Below are 21,385 nucleotides of genomic sequence, written 5' to 3'. Positions count from 1 at the left end.
TTCCCATGATTTTAGCTCCATCCATACAAGATGACTCTCAAGTCTCTACTACAATTCTGCAGAAAAGTCCTTTCTCAACCCCCATCTCCAATCAACCATAGGGCACATCCACTCTAGGTGCCTCGAATTCATGTTTAAAGGAATTCATTGCCTAGAACACTAAAAAGTTAAATTATTTGCCAAGGTTATCCAGAGGCAGAATTTGAACCCAGGTCCTCATGACTTTGGTGCCAGTTCTCCATCCACTAGACCACACTGACTCTCAACATTTCTAACTAAACCGATGATCTTCTTCTATATATCACATTCTCTTTTAGAGGAGAATTGTTTCTGTCTCTGGCATAACTGTCTTTTTAGTCTCTCATGTTCAAAACCTCAAAGTCATATTCAACTTTTCTTTCTCTTTCACTCTCATCAATCAACCAATAAATGCTTAGTTTTTGCTGGGCAAAAACGTTCAGGGTAGTTAGGTAGCACAATAGATAGAACAACCGGCCCTGGAGTTAGGAGGACCTCAGTACAAATCCAGTCTCAGACATTTGACACTTACTAGCTGTGTGAGCCCAGGCAAGTCACTTAACCCAGATTGTCAAGACAAAAAAAAAAAGGAAATATCAAGTACCAAGTACAAGATAGTTAAGGGGGGGTACTGGCAGATTTGGAGCATCAGGAAAGTCTAGAATGTAGAATGTGATGCCTTAGTTGTGAATTAATGAAAGAATCTGAAACAGAGATCAAGAGGGAGAATATTTCAAACAGAGGGTATGATAAGTAAAATTTTCCGAAGATGGAAGAAGATGGGAAACAAAGGAAAGACTATGACAGATGGCAGTTTGGGTGTGGGATGGGGAACAGCACATAATGAAGCTCAGGAGGTGACTTGGGAGCAGGTCGTAAAGGCGTTAAAATTTAAACAAAGATTTTATTTTACCTCAGAGACAATGGCTAGCCACTTTCTGAAGTTTACTGACTAGAGAAGTGACATGGTCAGATCCATACCTAAGGAAAATCACTTTGGCAACTGTGGATAAAGGATAGATTATAGCAGGGAGAAATGAAGCAGAAAGAGCAATTAGAACACCATTCAAATAGTGCTGAAGTTTTCTCCAGCCTTCTTCATAATGAGACTCATGAACAGTCTCTACTGTCAATTTTATCCTAGCAATATCTCTAACGTCAGCCCCCACCCTATCCACTCCCATTGCAATAACTTTAATTTGGTTTATCACCTATCCTACTACATTAGATGAGCCACAGAATTCTCTCCTTCCAGGCCATCCTACAAAAGGAACCAAATTAATTTTCTTAAATCACAGGCCTCGTCACATCACTCCTTCACTTTCATTTCTTCAACTTTACTTTCTTGGCCCTCCACAATTTCTCTGCTTCAGTTCCATTGGACCACACTCACTATTCCCCAAATCCAGGTCATGCCTTGAATTCCTCCCATCTTATTTCCACCAGTTGAAATTCTGTTTATTTGTTAATGCCCAGCTAACATGGGTTCAAATCTGACCTCAGACACTTATTAACTGTGTGACCCTGGCCAAGTCATTTAATCCTGTTTTCTTTCTTAATCCTGTTTCCTCCTCTGTCAGGAAGGAAATGGCAAACCACTTCAGTAACTTGGCCAAGAAAGCCATATGGGGTCACGAAGAGTCAGCGTGACTGAAATGACTGAACTGATATTGCATACCCTGTTCTGGACTTTGAACTCCCTGAGAATATTAACAGTTTATATCCACAGCACATTTAAAGGGTTAACATGTATTATCTCACTTGATCTTTACATCAAGACTTGAGAGGTAAGTCCTAATAGAATCCCTGTTTTATAGATGAGGGAACATAGAGAGCTTAGCTGATTTGTCCAGGATCAGACAGTTATCAATTAGCTAAAACAAGATTTGAATTTGAAATTTCATCTTGGTCAAGTCTTCCTCCGCACAGCATTCAGGTGAGAGTTTATGAACAGTGTTATTGTTCAATCTTGTCTGGCTCTTCGGGACCCCATATCGGGTTTTCTTGGCAGTGATGCTGGACTGGTTTGCCATTTCCTTCTCTAGCTAATTTTATAGATGAGAAAACTAAGACAGGGTTAAGTGATTTGCCCAGGGTCATACAGTTAATAAATGCCTGAGGCCATATTTGAACTCATGACTATGAGTCTTCCCGACTCAGGTCTTATACTCTATACTCACTGCAAAAGTAGATCATCAGTAAACATAAGATTTAAATTGAAGAAAATGGAAGACAGATGTTTCTTACATAAATTCATAGGACTAAAAGTTTTCTGAAGAGATCATAAGATTCAGAACTAGAAGAGGCCTTAGACATTATTTAGTCTATACCTTTACTTTTCCAGTTCCTGAGTCTTCTTTTCTCTGAGCTAAACAATTCTAGTTCCTCTCACCAATCTTTGTATGGTATCATTATTCTCTTCTTGAGAACATCCTTCCTAAGATGGGACACTTAGAACTGGACCCAGCACACCAGATGTGAACTTTTAGAGAATAAAGGTGCAATATGAGCTTGGGATATAAATGAAAGAGACTTGCACTTAAAGAACAGGAGCTGAATTCCAATCCTGAGTCTGCTATTTACCCATTTGGGTGACCTTGGGCAAAGCACTGAAGCTCATGGGCCTATTCCCCACATCTTTAACCTGAAGGGGTTGGGCTAGATGACCTCTGAGGTACCTTTGGGACTCTAAGTCTATTATCCTCCACCCGTTTCAAAGTTCTAAATGTTTGATCTTTTTTCTTTTCAGATCAAGACCACAGTTCTAACTTAACCTGCTGCTGTCTCTGGATTCTCCTTTCCTTTTTCCACATCTGATCTGATTATGGCTTTACTCTGAAGAGGGAAGTTGCCAGGACATGCTTCACTCTTCCTCATCCCCCCATCTTCTAGAAGCTAAAGTCAATTTTTGATAGGCTTCTCATAATTGACATGGCCTTCATAAGACAAGGAGAATGAGGACCATGGAAAACAAAAAATCAAACACCATAGTGTCATCTGCATTCAAGCCTCAAGCTTTCTCAAGGGCTATCTCACACCTGAAGCTTGAATAATAGTTTGATTGTAAGATGCTGTTTCATGGGACTTATCATTATAAGGACTGAGAGCTGGAAGAGACCTGTAATCTTTTCTCATCCAAACTCATTTTACTGATGAAGAAACTGAGACCTGGAAATAATGACTTACCCAAGGTCACACAGAGAGAAGAACTAGTATAAGTCCTCAGTTTCTGAACCCAATGTTATCTCCACACCACTATATTGCTTCTTATTTATTCATCCAGGAAGTCCACATTAGCACAATTTAGTTAGGATCCATAACTCTATCTCTTAATTTAATTAAGAAAGGGGATCTAATGAATCATTAAAACCTCAATAGGTATGTATTTTTAAATATTAAAAAAAACTAGAAGAGATTGTCTATTCAGAGACTTTTCTGTGCTGTGATCGTGAAATGGATACTCACAGTCAAGGTTCAAGTTGGCTCCAGGCTTTGATTGGCCTAGTCCTCATACTTCTAATTCTCATCACAGTCTTTGGTAATGTAGTAGTGTGCCTAGCTGTGGGATTGAATCGCAGGCTCCGGAGCCTCACCAACTGCTTCATTGTGTCCTTGGCCATCACTGACCTCCTCTTGGGCCTCCTGGTGTTACCATTCTCAGCTGCCTGTGAGTTAGGCCAGACTTGCAACTTTGCAAAACCCCTTTGTAATATTTATACCAGCCTAGATGTGATGCTCTGCACTGCATCCATTCTCAATCTCTTCATGATCAGCCTGGACCGGTATTATGCCATCACAGCCCCACTGCGCTACACCATGGTGGTGACTCCCAAACGTGTGGCCATTGCACTTATCTTCATCTGGTTGATCTCCATCACCTTCTCCTTCCTGCCTATCCATTTAGAATGGAACACTCAAAATATCACTACCTCAAACCAGACCCTCAAGTGCAAACTTCAAGTCAATAAGGCCTATGGCCTGGTGGATGGCCTGATCACATTCTATATCCCACTACTGGTGATGTGTGCCACCTACTATCGTATTTTCAAAATTGCCCGTGAACAAGCCAAGAGAATTAATCATAGCTACTACAACAAGGCTGTCACCATCCGTGAGCACAAAGCCACTGTTACATTGGCTGTTGTGATGGGGGCCTTCATCATCTGCTGGTTTCCCTACTTCACAGTATTTGTTTACCGAGGAATAAGGGGTGATATCAATGAGACCTTTGAAACTATTGTCCTATGGCTTGGATATGTCAACTCAGCTCTGAACCCCATCCTGTATGCTGCTCTGAATAGGGACTTCCGCACAGCATACCAGTGCCTCTTCTGTTGCAGGGGCAATTCCATCACTTCCAGGGGGTCCTCCCTGTCTCCTACCACCTCCCGCCAATCCCAAAACCAATCCCACCAAGTTACACTAGGACTTCAGGAAGAGACATCACTGAGACTCCCAGTGCAGAATGGAAGTGAAACTCCATTCTCCCAGGAACCCGATAATTATGGAACTTCAAGTTCAGCTGGCCAGAGGTATGGGTAAGGGGGGGGGGGGGGATACTAGCCTAGTAGTAATGGTTTTCCAAATTATCAGCTGCTTTTGTAGCTCTGTCTCCCCATCATCCTATATTTCCCTGACCCCATTAGAAAAGGGCAGTCAAGAGAGAATAAGGCCTATGAGTCTGGGGATTGTTCTGAGGACAACCTTGAATGTTAGTTCTGTTGTTCTGTTTTCATCCAGAGACAAAGTTCATGGTCTTAAGATCCAGTCCCTAAAGTTCCACCTCTTTGATTTTTGTAATATTTCTTGACCCATAGGAAGAACAATAGGGAAGTTCACCAAGGGGCAGCCTCGTGGTTCAATGGATAGAGCTCAGGGCCAGGAGTCAGGAGGGGTTCAGTTTAAATTCAGCCTCAGATATTTAGTAACTGTGTGAATCTGGGTAAGTTGCTTAACCCTGACTGCCCCTCAAAAAATTACCAGGCACATCCTTAGTGTGCCTTCAGGACCCTGAATTAAGACATTCATCCTCTGGATTTGAAAAGTAGAGCCAGGAATAGAATTCCCATTTATTCAGTTTATTATTGTTTCTCTTTTTTTAAAAATGATGATAAGAGATGGAAGGGACCTTAGAGAATAGAATATAATGTTAAAACTGGAAGCAATCTTAGAACAAAAAAAATCAGATGTTATCACTGAAAAGAAACTCAGAAAATAGAACCCAGAATGTCATTACAGTAAGAAAATAATAGAAATGGGAACCTAAAATTTTTTTTTAGGTTTTTGCAAGCCAAATGGGGTTAAGTGGCTTGCCCAAGGCCACACAGGTAGGCAATTATTAAATGTCTGAGACCGGATTTGAACACAAGTACTCCTGACTCCAGGGCCGGTGCTTTATCCAACTGTGCCACCTAGCCGCCCCTGGGAAGCTAAAATATTAAAAGACTTTAGAACAAAGTTAATGATGGTAGGAGTTCTGAAGATCACCTAGACCAAATCCTTCAATATATAGAGTAGAAAACAAAGACAGTTTGGGCAATTACTTGCTCAAGGCATTCCAACAAGTTAATGAACTGGAATGTATCTCTTGTTTTTCTTTCATGCTCTTACTACTCTGCCATCCCACAGATGATAGATGGAAAACAGGTTATTAAGGGAAATTTGGAGGGAGCTGGATGGTGCAAAGGAGATATATAGAGAGAGGTAGGCCTGAAGTCTGGACAGATCTGAGTTCAAATCCAGCCTAAAACACTTACTAGCTATGTGACTCTGGGAAAGTCATGTTTGTCTTGATTCCCTCAACTGTAAAATTAGGGATAATGATAGCACTTACTTCTTGAGGTTGATGTGAGAAATCTATTGAGAATTTGTGTCAACCAGTTGGAAGAATCCCTCTCACATGGAAGGCACTATATAAATGTTAGCTATTACTTTTATTTTGCTATTTTTAGACCATCCTCAACTTCCTGAGGCAAGTATATAGGAAAACACACACCTTCCATTATCCAACCACATATATACCCTCATGCCTTTCCCTGGCTAACCCAACATAGCCAGTCAGTCAAACTAAGTAGCTTTCACAGAATTTCAGATTTAGAATTGGAAGGGACCTCAGAGGGCATCTATAACAATCCTCTCCTTAAACAGATTGGAAACTGAGACCCAACAAAGAGATTAAATGACTTGACCAAGGTCATACAAGAAGTAAGTGACAGAGCTCTGACTGAAATCCTGAACCTCTCACTCCAGATCAAGTGTTGTCAATGGTTGATGCTAAAGAAAATTTCATCCTAGGACATCATACAGGGACAAAATTGTTTTGGAGAATTAAATCATCTCCTTGGCTTGACTTACATGTCAAATAACTCCCTTTTGTGAACTTGATAAAATCCCTTCTGGTTATCTAGTTTCTAGAATCGTCTTCTCTCAGCTGAATAGACAAAAGGGCATTTAAATCATGTGGTCTTGATGCTGAACTCAGCAAAGAAGGGAAAAGAAACAGCTGTCATCTTGGGAAAACATTTTTCCTGGTTTGGAATTCCTGGTAGAGCCTCTGTTTCAGGGTATCTATATTGTGCTTCTAGCAGGAACAACAAAAACAAGTTCAGAGCTGCAGAAGTTTCAAGAACTCCTTGGTACTTAATTCTAGTTCTCAAATAAAGTATAAAAATAAAAAGATGCCAGTAAATCCAAAAGAGCATTGCTTCTTCCTCAGTTCAGATTTCAGCTTCTCTATAGCCTGGTAGGAAGTTTCATAGAATCACAGTTTTAGAGTTAGAAGGAAGTTAGAGATACCTAATGCAACCCTTCCCCTTTTAGTTTAACAGAGATGGAAAATGAGCTTCTGGAAAGTTGTGACTTGCCCTAGGTCATACCAGTTACATGTAAATAGCAAAAGGGGCATCAGAACTTTTGTTACTTGGCAGCTGATTCAATTTCTTGTTCCCATCTTGCTAAATGTAGCACCTTACCCTCACAACATCTGAAAGAAATATTCTGCCTAAAGTTGCAATTTTGGAGAGCCAGTTGTAGTGGTGGGGGGAGTGCTGACTTCAGAATTAGAGGATCTGGGTTAAAGTTCCAAATGTATGCAATCTTGACCAAATCACTTAACCTCCCTGGGTCTCATTTTCCTCATCTGTAAAATGAAGGAGTTGAATTAAATGACCTTTAAGTTCCTTTCTATCTCTGAATAATACTGCCCAAAGTATACTTGTTATTATGAGAATAGCCAGGTCCATTTGCCCCCTCTGAGGTGGGTGGTTTAGGTACCAGAAGCCTCATTCCACAGACAAGGAAATGGTAAGTTCAGAAAGGATGTTACATCATATTATATTAGAATTAGGAGTACTACACGGAACTGTAAATTATATTATTAATAATATTCTAAATCAATGTTATCAAACCAAAATAGAAATAGGAGCCACTAAACTATAGGTGAGGATACCTGGGAGCTGCATATTAGTTTAGTAAATCACATTGTAACATTATGTTTTATTTATTGTGTTAAATATTTGTCTGTTTATTTTAATCTGATTCAGGTTACATTTGAGTGTTATGGGTCATTTCTTTGACAATTCTTTTCTAGATAATACACTCTATTATCATATAGACTATATTTTAAGACAAAACAAAATTAAGATGTTAGAGGCAATTAGTATATAATAATACACATCATATTCTAATACTCTCATTGACACAAGTTTCCTCTCCAACAATGCAGAAAACAATTTCTAAAGTCCTTCCCATCTCTGTCATTTTCTTATAGCTCCAAATCTTCTATCCAAAAGTCCCTTCTATCTCTGGTGTTCTATATTCCAAAATTCTATCTTCCTTTATTGCTCTAAGATTCTATGTTTTGATCTAATCTAGTTCTTACCTGGGTTTTATATTCTAAGGTACCTTAATTGGTCTCTGATCTACATTACCCTCATTTTCCAGAAAACTGAGAGGCTTCAGAAGCTGCTCAGACAGTTATCAGGGTCTTTCCCAAGTAAGGTATTCCAACTTCCATCCAAGAGACATATGAGGCCATAAAAGAGTCGTGAGCATAGGCATGCGTTTCTTATGCACTAACAGCTGCTACCCAAGAGATTCCGCCAACTACCAACCCATCTGTGCTGACAGCCCTACCACCTGCAGCACCAAGTGTAAGAGGAGCTAGGGTTAGATCAGGAATTAACACCTTCACAGAATGAAGAAAAGTTGGTGCTGAGGGAACTTTGACTCATAGACCATTAGCACTAAGAGGAAACTTAGAAGTGATCTAGTACAATTAATTCCCTCATTTTCCAGAAAAAAAAAATCAAAGCCTAAAGAAAAGAGGTTAGATGCAAAATTAGTGGAAGAAACCAGGACAGACCTTGTCTCCTAATTCTCAAGTCAGGGTTTCCTCCATATCCCCCACACAACTTCTAAAAAAGTAAGACCCCTATATAAAGAGTGGCCAATCAATCTGGTTATGTCTCAGGGCCCTGATTCAACCTAACAAATCCATGTATTGCCAAGTAATGCTGTGTGTATATTATAGACTGGAAATAAAGAACGATATAATAAGAGAAAAAGACTTGGATGCAGAAGAGTTGAGTTCAAATGCCAATGACATTTGGCAAGTCAGCTCATCTCCATTTCCTAGTCTATACAATAAGAGGGAAGGACTAAATGTTTTCTGAGGCAACCTGGAAAGTGAAATAGAATTAAGAGTATTTTGAATGTGAGAAGGTCCTCAAATCATAATATCTCAGATTTAGAGATAGACGGGACCTTCAAGTTCATCTAGTTCAGTAGTGTCAAATCTAAGATGGAAACAGGAACCACTAAATCGTATTTAAGCATCCCTGTTGGACGCATATCGACTTAGAAAACCACATATTAATGTTAGCTGTGTTCTGTCATATTTTCATTTTGTTAAATATTTCCTAATTACATTTTAATCTGGTTCAGGTAGTACTCAGGAGTGCTACTAGCCACAATAAGGAAATGTATTTGATGCATTAGATCCAATCTAATCCTCTCATTTTACAATTATTCTAAAAACAGGGAAGGTCATAGTTTCCCAGCTAGGAAATGTCAGACCATTTTATTCTGGGTGCTCTGCTTCCAAATTCAGTACTACACTGAGTTCTGAACCCAAGAAAGCTTTGGATATTGGGTCCAACCCAAGTGTAGGAAACTTAGAGAGGCAAACAAGGAGAGCAGAAAGAATACTGCACTTGAATTCCAAAGACCTGGAACAAAGCTGTATCCCCATCACTTAAACTATGTGACTAAAAGCAACTCACTAACTCTCTGGACTTCTGTTTCCTCTTCTATACAGAGTAATCATAATGTTCATGCTAATTAACTGCCTCAAGGGATTATTGGATGTGAACTAAAGTTATTATTGATAATAATAATATTATAATAATAATGATGATAATAGATCATTCATCTTGATCCTAGCCTATAAATAAGGGAAAACTAACCTTCATCACTGAAAAGGTCAGGCAGCAACCTGGAGAGAAGGAGGAACACAATACAAGTTATTTGAAGTCTTTGACTCACTTTGATAAGCCTGGTTCCTGGCTTCCCACCTGACAGATTACATGTACTTTCCTCTCTATTCTCATTCATTAGAGCCCAGAATAATGAGTTCATTCTTGAGATTTTACACTGTTCTCTTTCTCTCTCAACAAGACTTCTTAATTCTCTCCTTTCTACTAACAGAGTGGTATCATCTGCATATCTAAGATTGTTGATATTTTTCCCCAACAAACTCAATTATAGCTTTTGATTCAGCCAACCTGGCATATTGTGTGATGTTACCTGCCTAGAAGTTAAAAAATTAAAGTGACAATATATAGCCTTGACATACTCCTATCTCAATTTTGAACCAATCAATTGTGGAATCAGAGGACCAGGGAACAAATTTCAACTCTGTTGATTACAACCTGTCTGACTCTGGGAAGATTATTTAATCTCTTTGGACTTCCTCATTCCTGGGCATTGGACTAGATGATGACTAAGGTACTTTATTATTATAAGGCTCAAATGAGAAAATGGATCAGAGGTACTTTGCAAATCTTAAAGCACTATAAAAATAACTGTTGTTGATGATGATAGCGAAAATGTTAGCCCTCCCCCGCACTCCCCTGGGCTAGTGTTGACTTCATTCTCTGAAACTTCTACTGTACTCCTGATGAGTAAGGTTTATAGAGTAATACATGGTAAAGGTTTTATCAAAATGACTTGGAGGGGATAGAGTACTGGCCCTGGAGTCAGGAGGACCTGAGTTCAAATCTGACCTCAGACACTTAATGATTACCTAGCTGTATGACCTTGGGCAAGTCATTTAACTCCATTGCCTTGCCAAAAAAAATAATGGCTTGGGGAGGGGGGAATATCAGCATTTTTAAATTTAATTTTTATTATTAATACTTTCTTATATACAGACACTCAACATAACAAAAAATCTAGCCATGATTATAGTTCTGTTGATTTTCTTAGATGTAAATGCTCAAAAAGAAAATTTAATAATTAGTTCAAAAACCAGTGAGAGGGTGGCTAGGTGGTGCAATGGATAAAGCACCGGCCCTGGAGTCAGGAGTACCTGGGTTCAAATCCAGTCTCAGACACTTAATAATTACCTAGCTGTGTGGCCTTGGGCAAGCCACTTAACCCCATTTGCCTTGCAAAAACCTAAAAATTAAAAAAAATTAAAAAAACAGTAAGAGCTGACTTCCAGCACATTTTTTTGTCAATGATTCTCTAATGGACTATACCCTAGAGTTGTTGGTTCCTCTTGTGTTGTCACCAATTCCTGCCTAGTGAAGCTATTTCTTTCCGTAAAAAGAACCCAGAACCTAGGTAAGGGGAAACCTCAGATCATGGATTCTTAATCTTGATTGTCCTTAGATTGCAGGGAATCAATGAATTTGGAACTTATTAATATTTTGATAATAATTCATTGTAATTGTGGTTATAATTACTTCTGTAATGTTATGTGCTTTATTTTATGTATCTAAAAACTTTATTCTGACAAATGATTCATAGACTTCATCAGATTGCCAAAGAGTTACATCACACTAAAAAAAGGCTAAGATTCTCCACCCTAGAGGAAAGAAAACCTCAGGAAGAACCAAGGCTGAAGTGGGGTTCTGCTCTGAATGTTGTCCCCCTCCTTGTCTGGGAATGCTGACTCAGAGTTGTAGACAATTTCTTAGCTAAACACTGACAGTTCCAGGGACCCAGTATTTCCACTGAAGAATAGTACTGGGGAGGCTAGGAGAGGGAGGGGATAGTGAAGAGAGAAAGGTGACAGTGAAGATTTGTTCCTCTTTCTTCCATCCCCATGCATTAGAGAAAGTCTAAAGAAACAGAAAGACAGCAGAAATTTGTTACCACCCATCCACTTATTTTATTTTATTCTTGGTTTTTGCAAGACATTAGGGTTAAGTGACTTATTATGTGTCTGAGGTCGGATTTTAACTCAGGTCCTCCTGCCTCCAGGGCCAGTGCTCTAACCACTGTTCCATCTGAAGGCTACCCCTACCCATCCATTTAGAGGGTTTGCTCAGTGAATCCTTGGGATTAAAAATAGTGATATCCCATATTAGCAGTTGATTTATCAGCTCAGTGATTTCAGCCTTCTTCTAATTGTGAAGAATCAGCTATTGTAGTATAATCACAGAAGTTGTATAATCACAGATTTTCATAAGAACCTATACTTAGAAAGGACCTTAGGACATAGAATTTACAGGGGAAGAGTTAGAAGATGAAAATAGTTCAAGGATAAGAAAGCATAATAAGCTGTTTTAAAAAAAGTAAGTTATTTCAAAGTAGGAATTGTTTCATCCTTTTCCATTAATATTCCTGGCACTTCAAGGTTTGATTCATTGATTGACTAAGCCTGAGTTGTGTGTTCTGGATGCTAGAAATACAAAAAGTGTAACAAAAATGTGCCTTGCCTCAAAGAGTTTACACTCAATTAGGGAGAAAGCATGTACAGAAATAAACACATACACAACAGACACAAGGTAAAAAGAAAGGAATTGCTAGAAGTCAAAGCTCAGGGAATTCTAAAACTCATGAATGAAGAATGACTGACATAACTAAAAGGGACCTTAGAGATCACCTAGTCTAGCCCCCTCACTTGAGAGATGGAGAAACTGAGCACCAGAAAGGGTTTAGGACTTGACCATTTTCACACAGATAGTAAACATCAGAGGTGAAATTTGAGAACATGTTTTTGACTACAAAGTTAGTAAGGTTTCCACTGTTCCAGATTCATAATATATAGAAAGCTAGTGCCTTTGTCTTTCATTAATCAGGTCATACATTTTGAGCTGGAATGGACCTTAGAGGTCATACATTTAAAAGTGAGTGAATATTAGAGGCAATATGGTACATCACCAGCACCCTAATTTTATAAATGAGGAAACTAAGGCCCAAGAGATTAATGAATTGCCAAGGACACAGTGCAAGCAAGTAGTAACTAAAGTCAAACTGAAAGCCAGATTCCCTGCCTCCTTCTCCAGGGCTCTTTCCATAAGAACACTATGATATTAAGGTGGTATAGCACATGTGGGAGATGAAGACTCCTCACTTAGAATAGGGATGAACTTCTCATTAGTGCTCCAAAACCACTGAGCCCACTACTTCCTTTCTCTAAGACAGTCCTCCTCCCCGGCCCCTCTATTTCTCACTACCTCTATCCACTTTACAGAAATACAGAATCACTTCCTATATTGCTAAAAAAAAAAAAAAGGAAATTCTGTGAATCCTTCATATTCACTTCCCAGGATATGCTTATGTGGAACCATGATTAGAGAAATTTATTTGATTCCCATAGATACTCCCACAGGCTCCAGGAAACATCAAACCTACCCCCCCAAAGAGTCTAAATCCCTAAGCCATCAGATCTTCCCTGGACCATTGTTTGACCTGGACATGAGCTGGTTTTATACAATATCCTTTGCAAAATATAGTATAGAGAAGAATGGAACTCAGTCCAATAGATATAGAACAACAAGAGTATGATGAAACTATCATTTCCTTCATTTTGTATACTATCTCTTATCTAAGATCTCCTCATGGTTCCCACTCCACAAGTCCCAGTAATATCTATGAGGTTCAATCTGATTCTTTGTTATAGGATTTATATAATTCTACTTTTGTGATGATGCCATGAATGATATTCACTCTTTTTCTGAATTTTGTTTCCTTGTGATTTTCAGGGCATCTCTATTACTATTTTTTTTGCAAGGCAAATGGGATTGAGTGGCTTGCCCAAGACCACACAGCTAGGTAATTATTATGTATCTGAGGCTGGATTTGAACTCAGAGACTCCTGACTCCAAGGCTGGTGCTCTATCCACTGTGCCACTTAGCCGCCCCACATCTCTATTACTATTATTCTTCCTATATTATTGTTCCTATTTCTGACATCTGTCTTAGTAGACATTAAATGTGTGCATGTGCATGTGTATGTATATATATATATATATATATTACACATACTCAAGCACATAAATATTTGTAGTTTTTATCGTTCTATTCAGTTTAGATTTAATTTTCATTATTAACACTTTCTTAAATTCAGACACTTAGCAAAACAATAAATCAAACCCTTATAGTTTTGTTGATTTCTTAATTATAAATGTTCATAATGAAAATTTAATAATTAGTTATGCAAGATGTAAAGCATACAAGAACTCACTATTCCATTATCTTAGTTGTGATCTACAAATACAAATCCTTTCCTCAAACATTGTCTCCTTGGTCAGCTGTTCACTTCCCAAATCTGCCTTTCTTCTGAAGGTTTTGCCTTTCATTGAAAACAGCAATGAAAACACCACCTGTGCCCTTAAGAGCTTCACTTTCTTAACTAATACTTTTTTTAGCAATTTTTTCTAGCTGCCTTCTGGTGCCATTACATATGTGCAGGTGCACAGCATATCAACCAGTCATGATTAGCAAGTTTAACAGATGTTAAATTTGATATCCTCAACCATTTCCTCAATATATAGCTGAAGAAGACAACTGGTTCTTCTATCATTAGTACCCTTTTACAGTTGAGGAAATGAGACCCACAGAAGGGAAGTTACTTTCTCAGTGTTAAATAACTTTGAAAATATCAGAATGGGATTTAAACTCTAAGAAGACTAGGCTTCTTTCCACTACACCTGTTAAAGAATTCAGAGCTTGGCTTCCTTGTAAACAAAGAGTGATATCCAAACCTTCTCAATACGATCTTGAGTATAATCCATCTTCCCTCTCTAAGCTTTTCTTCAGTCTCTTTTTAAAATCTAGATCTTGAACTACCCCAGTTTTCCCTTTCTCCCATTCTAAGACTTGAAGAGGTAAAGTTCCTCCTATCTTCTTTCCTTCTTATCTGAACCACATAATGATTTCTTAGTGTTTTTCTTCCTATATCCCATGCTTTCTGACCCATCCTAGTAGGTGATATTCTAAATTCAATTCCACAAAATTGTAGTCAAATGAAAAAAGGAATGAATTTGGATTATGAATGGGAGGAAAAGGTTTCAAATCCCAGTTATGCTACTTGTTAAGGGTCATTTAACTTTCCTGAGTTTCTATTTCTTTAGCTATAATATTAAAAGTTTGAACTAAATAAAAATAATGATAACTAACATTTTTTAGTGCTTACTATGGGCCAGGGATTATGCTAAATAACTCATACTTATTACTTCATTTGATCCTCACAATAACCCTGGGAAGTAAGTGCTATTATTATTCCCTTTTTTTACAGTTGAGGAAACTGAGGCAAACAGAGGTTGAGATTTGCCTAGGGTCATGCAAGTGTCTGAGACTGGATTTGAACTCAGGCCTTCCTGACCCCAAACCCAACCTAACTGCCTCTGGTAATCATAACTGACATTTATATAATGCTCACTATGTAATCTGCTAAAGCAATCTGCTTGAAACAAACAGAGGCTAAGTTTATTTTCCCAAATTCACCCAGTTAATAAAAGTTTGAGTAAGATTTGAACTCTGGAAGATGAATCTTCTTGATGTCAGTACACTATTCACTGCAACATCGAGTTACTCATAAAGTGGGAATAGGGTATATTAATTAATAATAATAGTTTAAATTTATTTAACATGTCTAAGCTTTGCAAGGACATTTATATATATATATATATATATATATATATATACTATCTCATTTGATCATTAACAAACTTCTGTGCAAGTGTTATAGTTATCTTCATTTTAGAGAAAAGGAAATAGTTTATGAGAAGTCAAATGACTTTTCTAGTATCATTCAGCTAATATCTGAGGCAGGATTCACACTCAAGTCTTCTTGACTCCTACTCCAGAATTCTCTGCTAACTACTACTAACTACCTGTTACCACAGTTCTTAGAATATATGGAAAGGAATAGAATGAGATAATTATAATAGAGTTGGACAGTGATTCAAGGTAAGAGAAAATTTTGAATGTCAGCAAAAGAGTTAGAGCATAGTTTCTTAAGCAATAGAAAACCTCTAGGTTTTTTTTTTGTTTTTTTTTTTAATTATCCTTTGAGGTTTGGGCACCATGAACAAAGTCTTTGACATTCAAGTTATGGAATGGATCCTTGATCAATTTGATTTTTTTTTTGTCTGTAATTTAACCTCTTCTAGCTCTGGACAGTTTCCTAAATCTCCATGAGTCCGGTTGTAGAAAAGCCCAGTCCTTTCCTAATTCGATTGAGGTTAAGGCCCTGCTTAGACTTACAACTGGAAACAGGAAAGGCAGAAGCAGGGCTCTTTGGTGAGTATATTGAGACATTATGGGTGCATGCGAGTCTAGAAAAGAGTAAAGATCATCTCTTCTCATCATCAAATGACTTCATCACTTTTGGCCTCAATTTTCTCATCTGTAAAAGAAAGAACTCAAATGACAAGACATCTAAGGTCTTTCACAGTTCTAACATTCTGTGAAGTATTAATAAATTGTCATGTGCATTGGGAATGCCCTTTTCTGTTTTGGTAGGTGACCCCCTGCTCAAAAATCTTTGTAAGCAAAGATGATTCTACTCCCTCGCCATCAAAGAATATTTTGAATCAGAGTGCCAGTGTGGAAAATGGCTGCACTAAACCAAACACACTTTCCAGGTCTTCTTTTCAATAAAGCATAGTGAACAATGCCTGGAATAAGGGGCCACAGTTCCTTTCATTAAATTGACTGTGTAGATCAGACTGATTAATGTAGGGCCCACCCAGAGCCCTGTTTTCAGCAATGCCCCATTCTGACCAAGATTGCTCAGACTTAGCATGATTTCTAGCAACTATTGTATCAACAAGTAGAACTTGCCTGATGTTGGGTTAGCAAATCTCATTTTTATAGCTCTTTGAGGCTGACACAGTACCCTCCAATTACCATTCCCATTTTATAAATCTATAATTCAGAATCACAGAATCACAGATTTCTAGATTTGGAATAGACCATGGGGTTCCATCAAGTCCTACTGTCTCCTGACCAGGAATCCCCTCCACAGTGTCATGTCAATTAGTCACCCAGCCTATCCTAGAAGACCTCCTGCTGTAAGGGGAAAGCTTCTAGGTCTTTACTCCTACTAATTTTCTTTGGAACAATTCTAATTGTTAGGAGGGGCATCTAGGTAACAGTGGATAGAGTGTCCAGTCTGTAGTCAGGAAGGCTCATCTTCCTGAGTTCAAATCTGACCTCAAGTTATGGGACTCTGGGCAAGTCATTTAATCCTGTTTACCTCAATTTCATCACCTGTAAAACGGGCTAAGAGAAATAATGGCAAACCAGTCTAGTATCTATGCCAGGAAAATCCCAAATAGGATCATCAAAAATTATACGTGACTAAAATGTCTGAACAAAAACAAAATTATTAGGAGGTCTTTTTTTAGAATGAATTGAAATCTATCTCTGCAACTTCCTAATTCTTCCTCCTGAATCTAAGCAGAACACATCTAATTTCCTTTCTATCAAAGAAGCAGAGTCTTACAGGAAAAAGATTTAAAAAAGGCACTGGTTCGTGGGTCAAAGGCTATAGATTCAAATCCAATCTCTAATGATTGTCATCTGGGTGACCTTGGCAAACTCTTTTATCATCCTTGGATCTGGAAAATGGGGTGGAGTAGATGGCCTTTGAGGTCACCTCTGAATCTAGAGCTATGATCCCCTTCTAGTATTTCAAATGATTGGAATTTGATGGCATATGCTTCCTAAACCTCTTCTCCAAAGTAAACATCACCAGTCCTTTCCATCAATCCCCATTTGGCATAATCTCCAATTCCTTTACCATTCAAATTACCTCCTCCAGGAGCAGCTAGGTGGTGTAGTGGATAAAGCACCAGCCCTGGAGTCGAGAGGATCTGAGTTCATATTCGACCTCAAACACTTAATAATTACCTAGCTGTCTGACCTTGGGCAAGTCATTAACCCCATTGCCTTGCCAAAAAAAAAAAATTACCTCCTCTAGACATCCTCCGAAGTGTTTAATACCCCTTCTAAAATGAGGTCACCAAATTGAATGCATCACTCCCAACATCACTCGCATCTAACCTCCTTCTCCAACTAATAATAGTATTGGTGATCCATGAACCTGCTTGAACATAGAGTAAGGAATATCTGAACTCAAATTTTTCTCCAGTTATTTACTAGCTATGTGGTCCTTGGCAAGTCACTAATCCTCTGTCAGTCTCAGTTTCCTCATCTATACAATGGGAATAATAATAATAGCACCCATCTCCCAGGATTGTTATAAGGATCAATTAAGATAATTGCAAACCTTGAAGTTCTATATAAATGTTATCTCCTTCCTCTCTTGCCTCTACTACCACCCCTTCTTTCCTTTCTAATCTAATCTAACCCTACATTATCCATTCCACAAGTGAATTTTGGTTTTGGTTTTGATTTTGGGGTTGAATTTTGTTTTTTTTTTTGTTTGTTTGTTTTCGTGAGTCAATGGGGTTAAGTGTCTGAGGCAGGATTTAAACTCAGGTCCTCCTGACTCCTGGACCAGTACTCTATCCCCTGCACTACCCAGCTGCCCTTATAAGTGTATTTTGAGTAGTATATCTTTTGTTTTGTTTTGGGGTTTTGCAAGACAATTGGGGTTAAGTGACTTGCCCAAGCTCACACAGCTAGGTAATTATTAAGTGGCTGAGGTCACATTTGAACTGAGGTCCTCCTGACTCCAGGGCTGGTGCTCTATCCACTGCTCCTAAGTAGCATATTTTTTTAAAAAGAGAAAATCCATACATTCAGAAATAATCGTAGAATTTAGAGCATGAAAGGACATAGCTTATCTAGTCCAACTTCTTCATTTTTTACAGAGGAGGAAAATGAGATCCAAACAATTTTAGTGATTTATCCAGTCACTAAGGTAACAAGTAGCAGAGTCTATCTGACTTCAGATAAACTTCAGAGTCAAAATTCAATGTTCTTTCCAATATATCTCCTAGGATAATGTCTTTAACTGCATAAATAAAAGGCCTGAACTTCAATCCAAATTGCCTGAGTATAAATTGTCATTCATTAGACACTAAGAGCCCATTACATGGTGCACAACTGCCTCATGGCTCTCAAAAAAGCCTACCCACTAGGATACCCTACCCACTAGACTACCCTGCCCACTCACCAGTTGTTATTGACCCCCTGAAGTGCTCTGAATTAAGCTCAATCTGCAAACTCAGGATCACTCACAGCTGATTAAAGATCCTCCTGATTGCTAAACAGAGGATCAAAAGAACTGTCACCTATAATTAGGTGCCCATTTTAGGAAGAACAATCACAATTTGGAACTGGTCCAGAGGAGAAAAAATAGGTCAGGGAGGGACTGAAAGCCTTGCTAGGCAGTGTTTGATTGAAGAAACTGAAGGTGTTTCACCTGAGAAGAGAAAACATGGAGAGAAAGGAAAAGAATTATTTTCTTGAAATATCTGAAGATCTGTCCTGTGGAAGAAAGGAATTATAATTGTTCTGCTTGGCCCCAGGGGACAGAACTAGGAGTATTGGATAGAGGTAACAAACAACTATATTTAAGTTTAATATAAGAAACAACTTCTTAAACCATCAATGTTGTCCAAAAATGAAATATCATTAATGATATTCTTGTAATTCTGGAGTAATTTAAGACTTAGCATTCCTCACAATACCCTGTGAGTTAGGTAGCATAAGTCCATCTATTTCATTTTTTGAGGGATCTGTGATGTCATCAATATGGGTTGTGCTCCCCCAAATGGTTTAGTTCAGTCTATCCATACCAGCCATTCTATGTGACTCATCCATATCATACCCCAGATCTAATACAGAGGGCCCATTCTGACTCACCCATATCCTCCCACAAATCTAATACAAGTAACCCATTCTGACTCATACAGATTCTCCTATATATCTAATGCAGGAGATCTATCTATTCAACATACAGAGTGGGTGAGCGGGGGGGGGGGTGATGCTTTTTTTGGACCACTTGAAATACATGGATGACAAGGATGTACTAGTCACTGGTCATCCCTCAGTCTTGATTCATGATAGATATACCTTCTTCTCTGGTTATACATCTCTTTGATGCCATCCTTTAAGACATCCCTCTTGGGCAATTCTTGGCTGATGATGAGTGTTGCAAGGTTCATTAGATGACCTGCAACTATAGTACTTTGGAGACTTTGTATTGCATTACCAGCAGGACCTCCATGACTAAAATTTTACCCAAAAGATCACTGTTTATAAAAGAAATCTTTAAAAAATGGATGGCCCTTGATGCTTCAAAGCTACCTACTTTCCTCCTCTTCAGTTTAGGGTCCTGCTCATGATTTGTGTATATTTCCCTGTCATTACACTAATAGATAAAGGTTATAGAACATCCAATTCCATGCCTTAGTCTGGATTATATAAGTGCAAGACTGTAATAACTATTAGTTTGATTTTACATAGAGAGACTATCACTTGACATAAAGTATAAGACAAGATTCAAACCCATGACTTCTGACATCAAGAAATCTTTTCACTATACCAAACTGCTCCATGGTATACTTCCTGTTACTAGAGGTCTATGGATAAAGGTTTGTTGATTATGTGTTAGGACTGTAATTAAGGGGATTCCTATTGATGTTGAAGTCAGTCAGAAGACTTCTGGGGTCCCTTCTAGTTCTGATCCTCTATGAATCCTGTTCCCTCTCCCACCTTGGAGAAGGAGGAGTTTTGATGGGTCTGAGGGCAGAAAATAATGACACCCTGACAGTCACTAGACACACTGAACATTCCTGAGATGGATAATACTGATCACTGTACTTATTTTCTCTCCTCCAGGAAGCCTTTTCTGGCCTATATCTCCCACTCTAGAAACATCCTCACCTGCTGGAAAAATATGTGGGGCTTGAAGTTCCTCTCCCAAAGGCAAGTGGAGGAATCTGGGGAAGAACTTTCCAACATATTGAGAACACCACCACCCCAGATCATTCAGGACATCCCATCTCAGACTACTGAGGACATCACTCACCAAGCTATCTTAAGAAACCCTCCTATGCCAATGGGAGCAGCATTCCCAAGACCAGCCAGTTTGCCAAGAATTGAATTGAATTGAATTGAATCCATAAGGCCATCTCTCCATTCTCAATTCACTGAGTACAATATCTCCCTCTGAATTGTTGACTTTCCCCTATGATCTGAACAGAAGACATTCAAGAGAAGTTCATATGCCAGATTGGGAGCACAATAATTCAGAAGTTTTCAAACTGTGAGTTCTGGGAACTTGAATTTAGATTCCTAAATGTCAGAAAATATTTACAAGACTCCCCTTATAGGGAAATAAATCTCCAAAAATGGACACATGTGACTCCTGACTAGGAAGAGAAAGGACTAACTCATTTTTAAAAAAGACAATCATTTGGATAATTATGAACCCCAGAGAAAGAAGCAAAAAAAAGAGAAAATGTTCTTTTAATCTTTATCCAATCAGGATTAGAGTTACAGAAATACCTATGGGCCCCTGACATGCCTTCCCTTTCCCATTCCTACCACCTCCACTTATTCTCCCCACTGAAATCTGTGGCCTGCTTCACCCCATGTCCAACCACAGATAGAGGAAGGAATTAATATTTCATTTTATCTCTCTCAAGAAGGAGTCTCTAAGGCATTTGGGGTTCTGAAACACACACACACACACACACACACACACACACACACACACACACACACACACACACGCTAATCCAAAGATGTCCAATATACTGACCACAGCCTCAAAGAGAAAGTGAATTATGTAAGGAGACTGAAGGGAGAGTAAGAGGGATGAAAGGAGTATGAGACAGAGGATATGAAGTGAGGAATGTGAGAAAGGGGGAAGGGAAAATAATAAGCATTTCTGTGACATGTACTGTCTGTGACATGTGCTGTGACATGACTT

At 38.6% G+C, this 21,385-nt stretch overlaps 1 protein-coding gene across 1 annotated transcript in view; it reads left to right on the top strand.

Annotated features, from left to right (window-relative positions):
- Positions 1-21,178, top strand: part of HRH2 (histamine receptor H2) — a 96,738-nt gene extending 75,560 nt beyond the window's left edge. Inside the window, 3 exon segments of the mRNA XM_074212351.1 lie at positions 2,768-4,550; positions 20,290-20,491; positions 20,493-21,178. Coding sequence (XP_074068452.1) covers positions 3,472-4,550; positions 20,290-20,491; positions 20,493-20,558 — 1,347 coding nt within the window. The 5' untranslated portion in view covers positions 2,768-3,471 and the 3' untranslated portion in view covers positions 20,559-21,178.
- The last annotated feature ends 207 nt before the right edge of the window (positions 21,179-21,385 follow it).

The sequence above is a fragment of the Macrotis lagotis genome, chromosome 1, assembly GCF_037893015.1.
Source record: "Macrotis lagotis isolate mMagLag1 chromosome 1, bilby.v1.9.chrom.fasta, whole genome shotgun sequence".
Classification (NCBI taxonomy): Eukaryota; Metazoa; Chordata; class Mammalia; order Peramelemorphia; family Peramelidae; genus Macrotis; species Macrotis lagotis.
The sequence above is the reverse complement of the archived record's forward strand: the minus strand, read 5'-3'. Positions and strand labels throughout refer to the sequence as shown.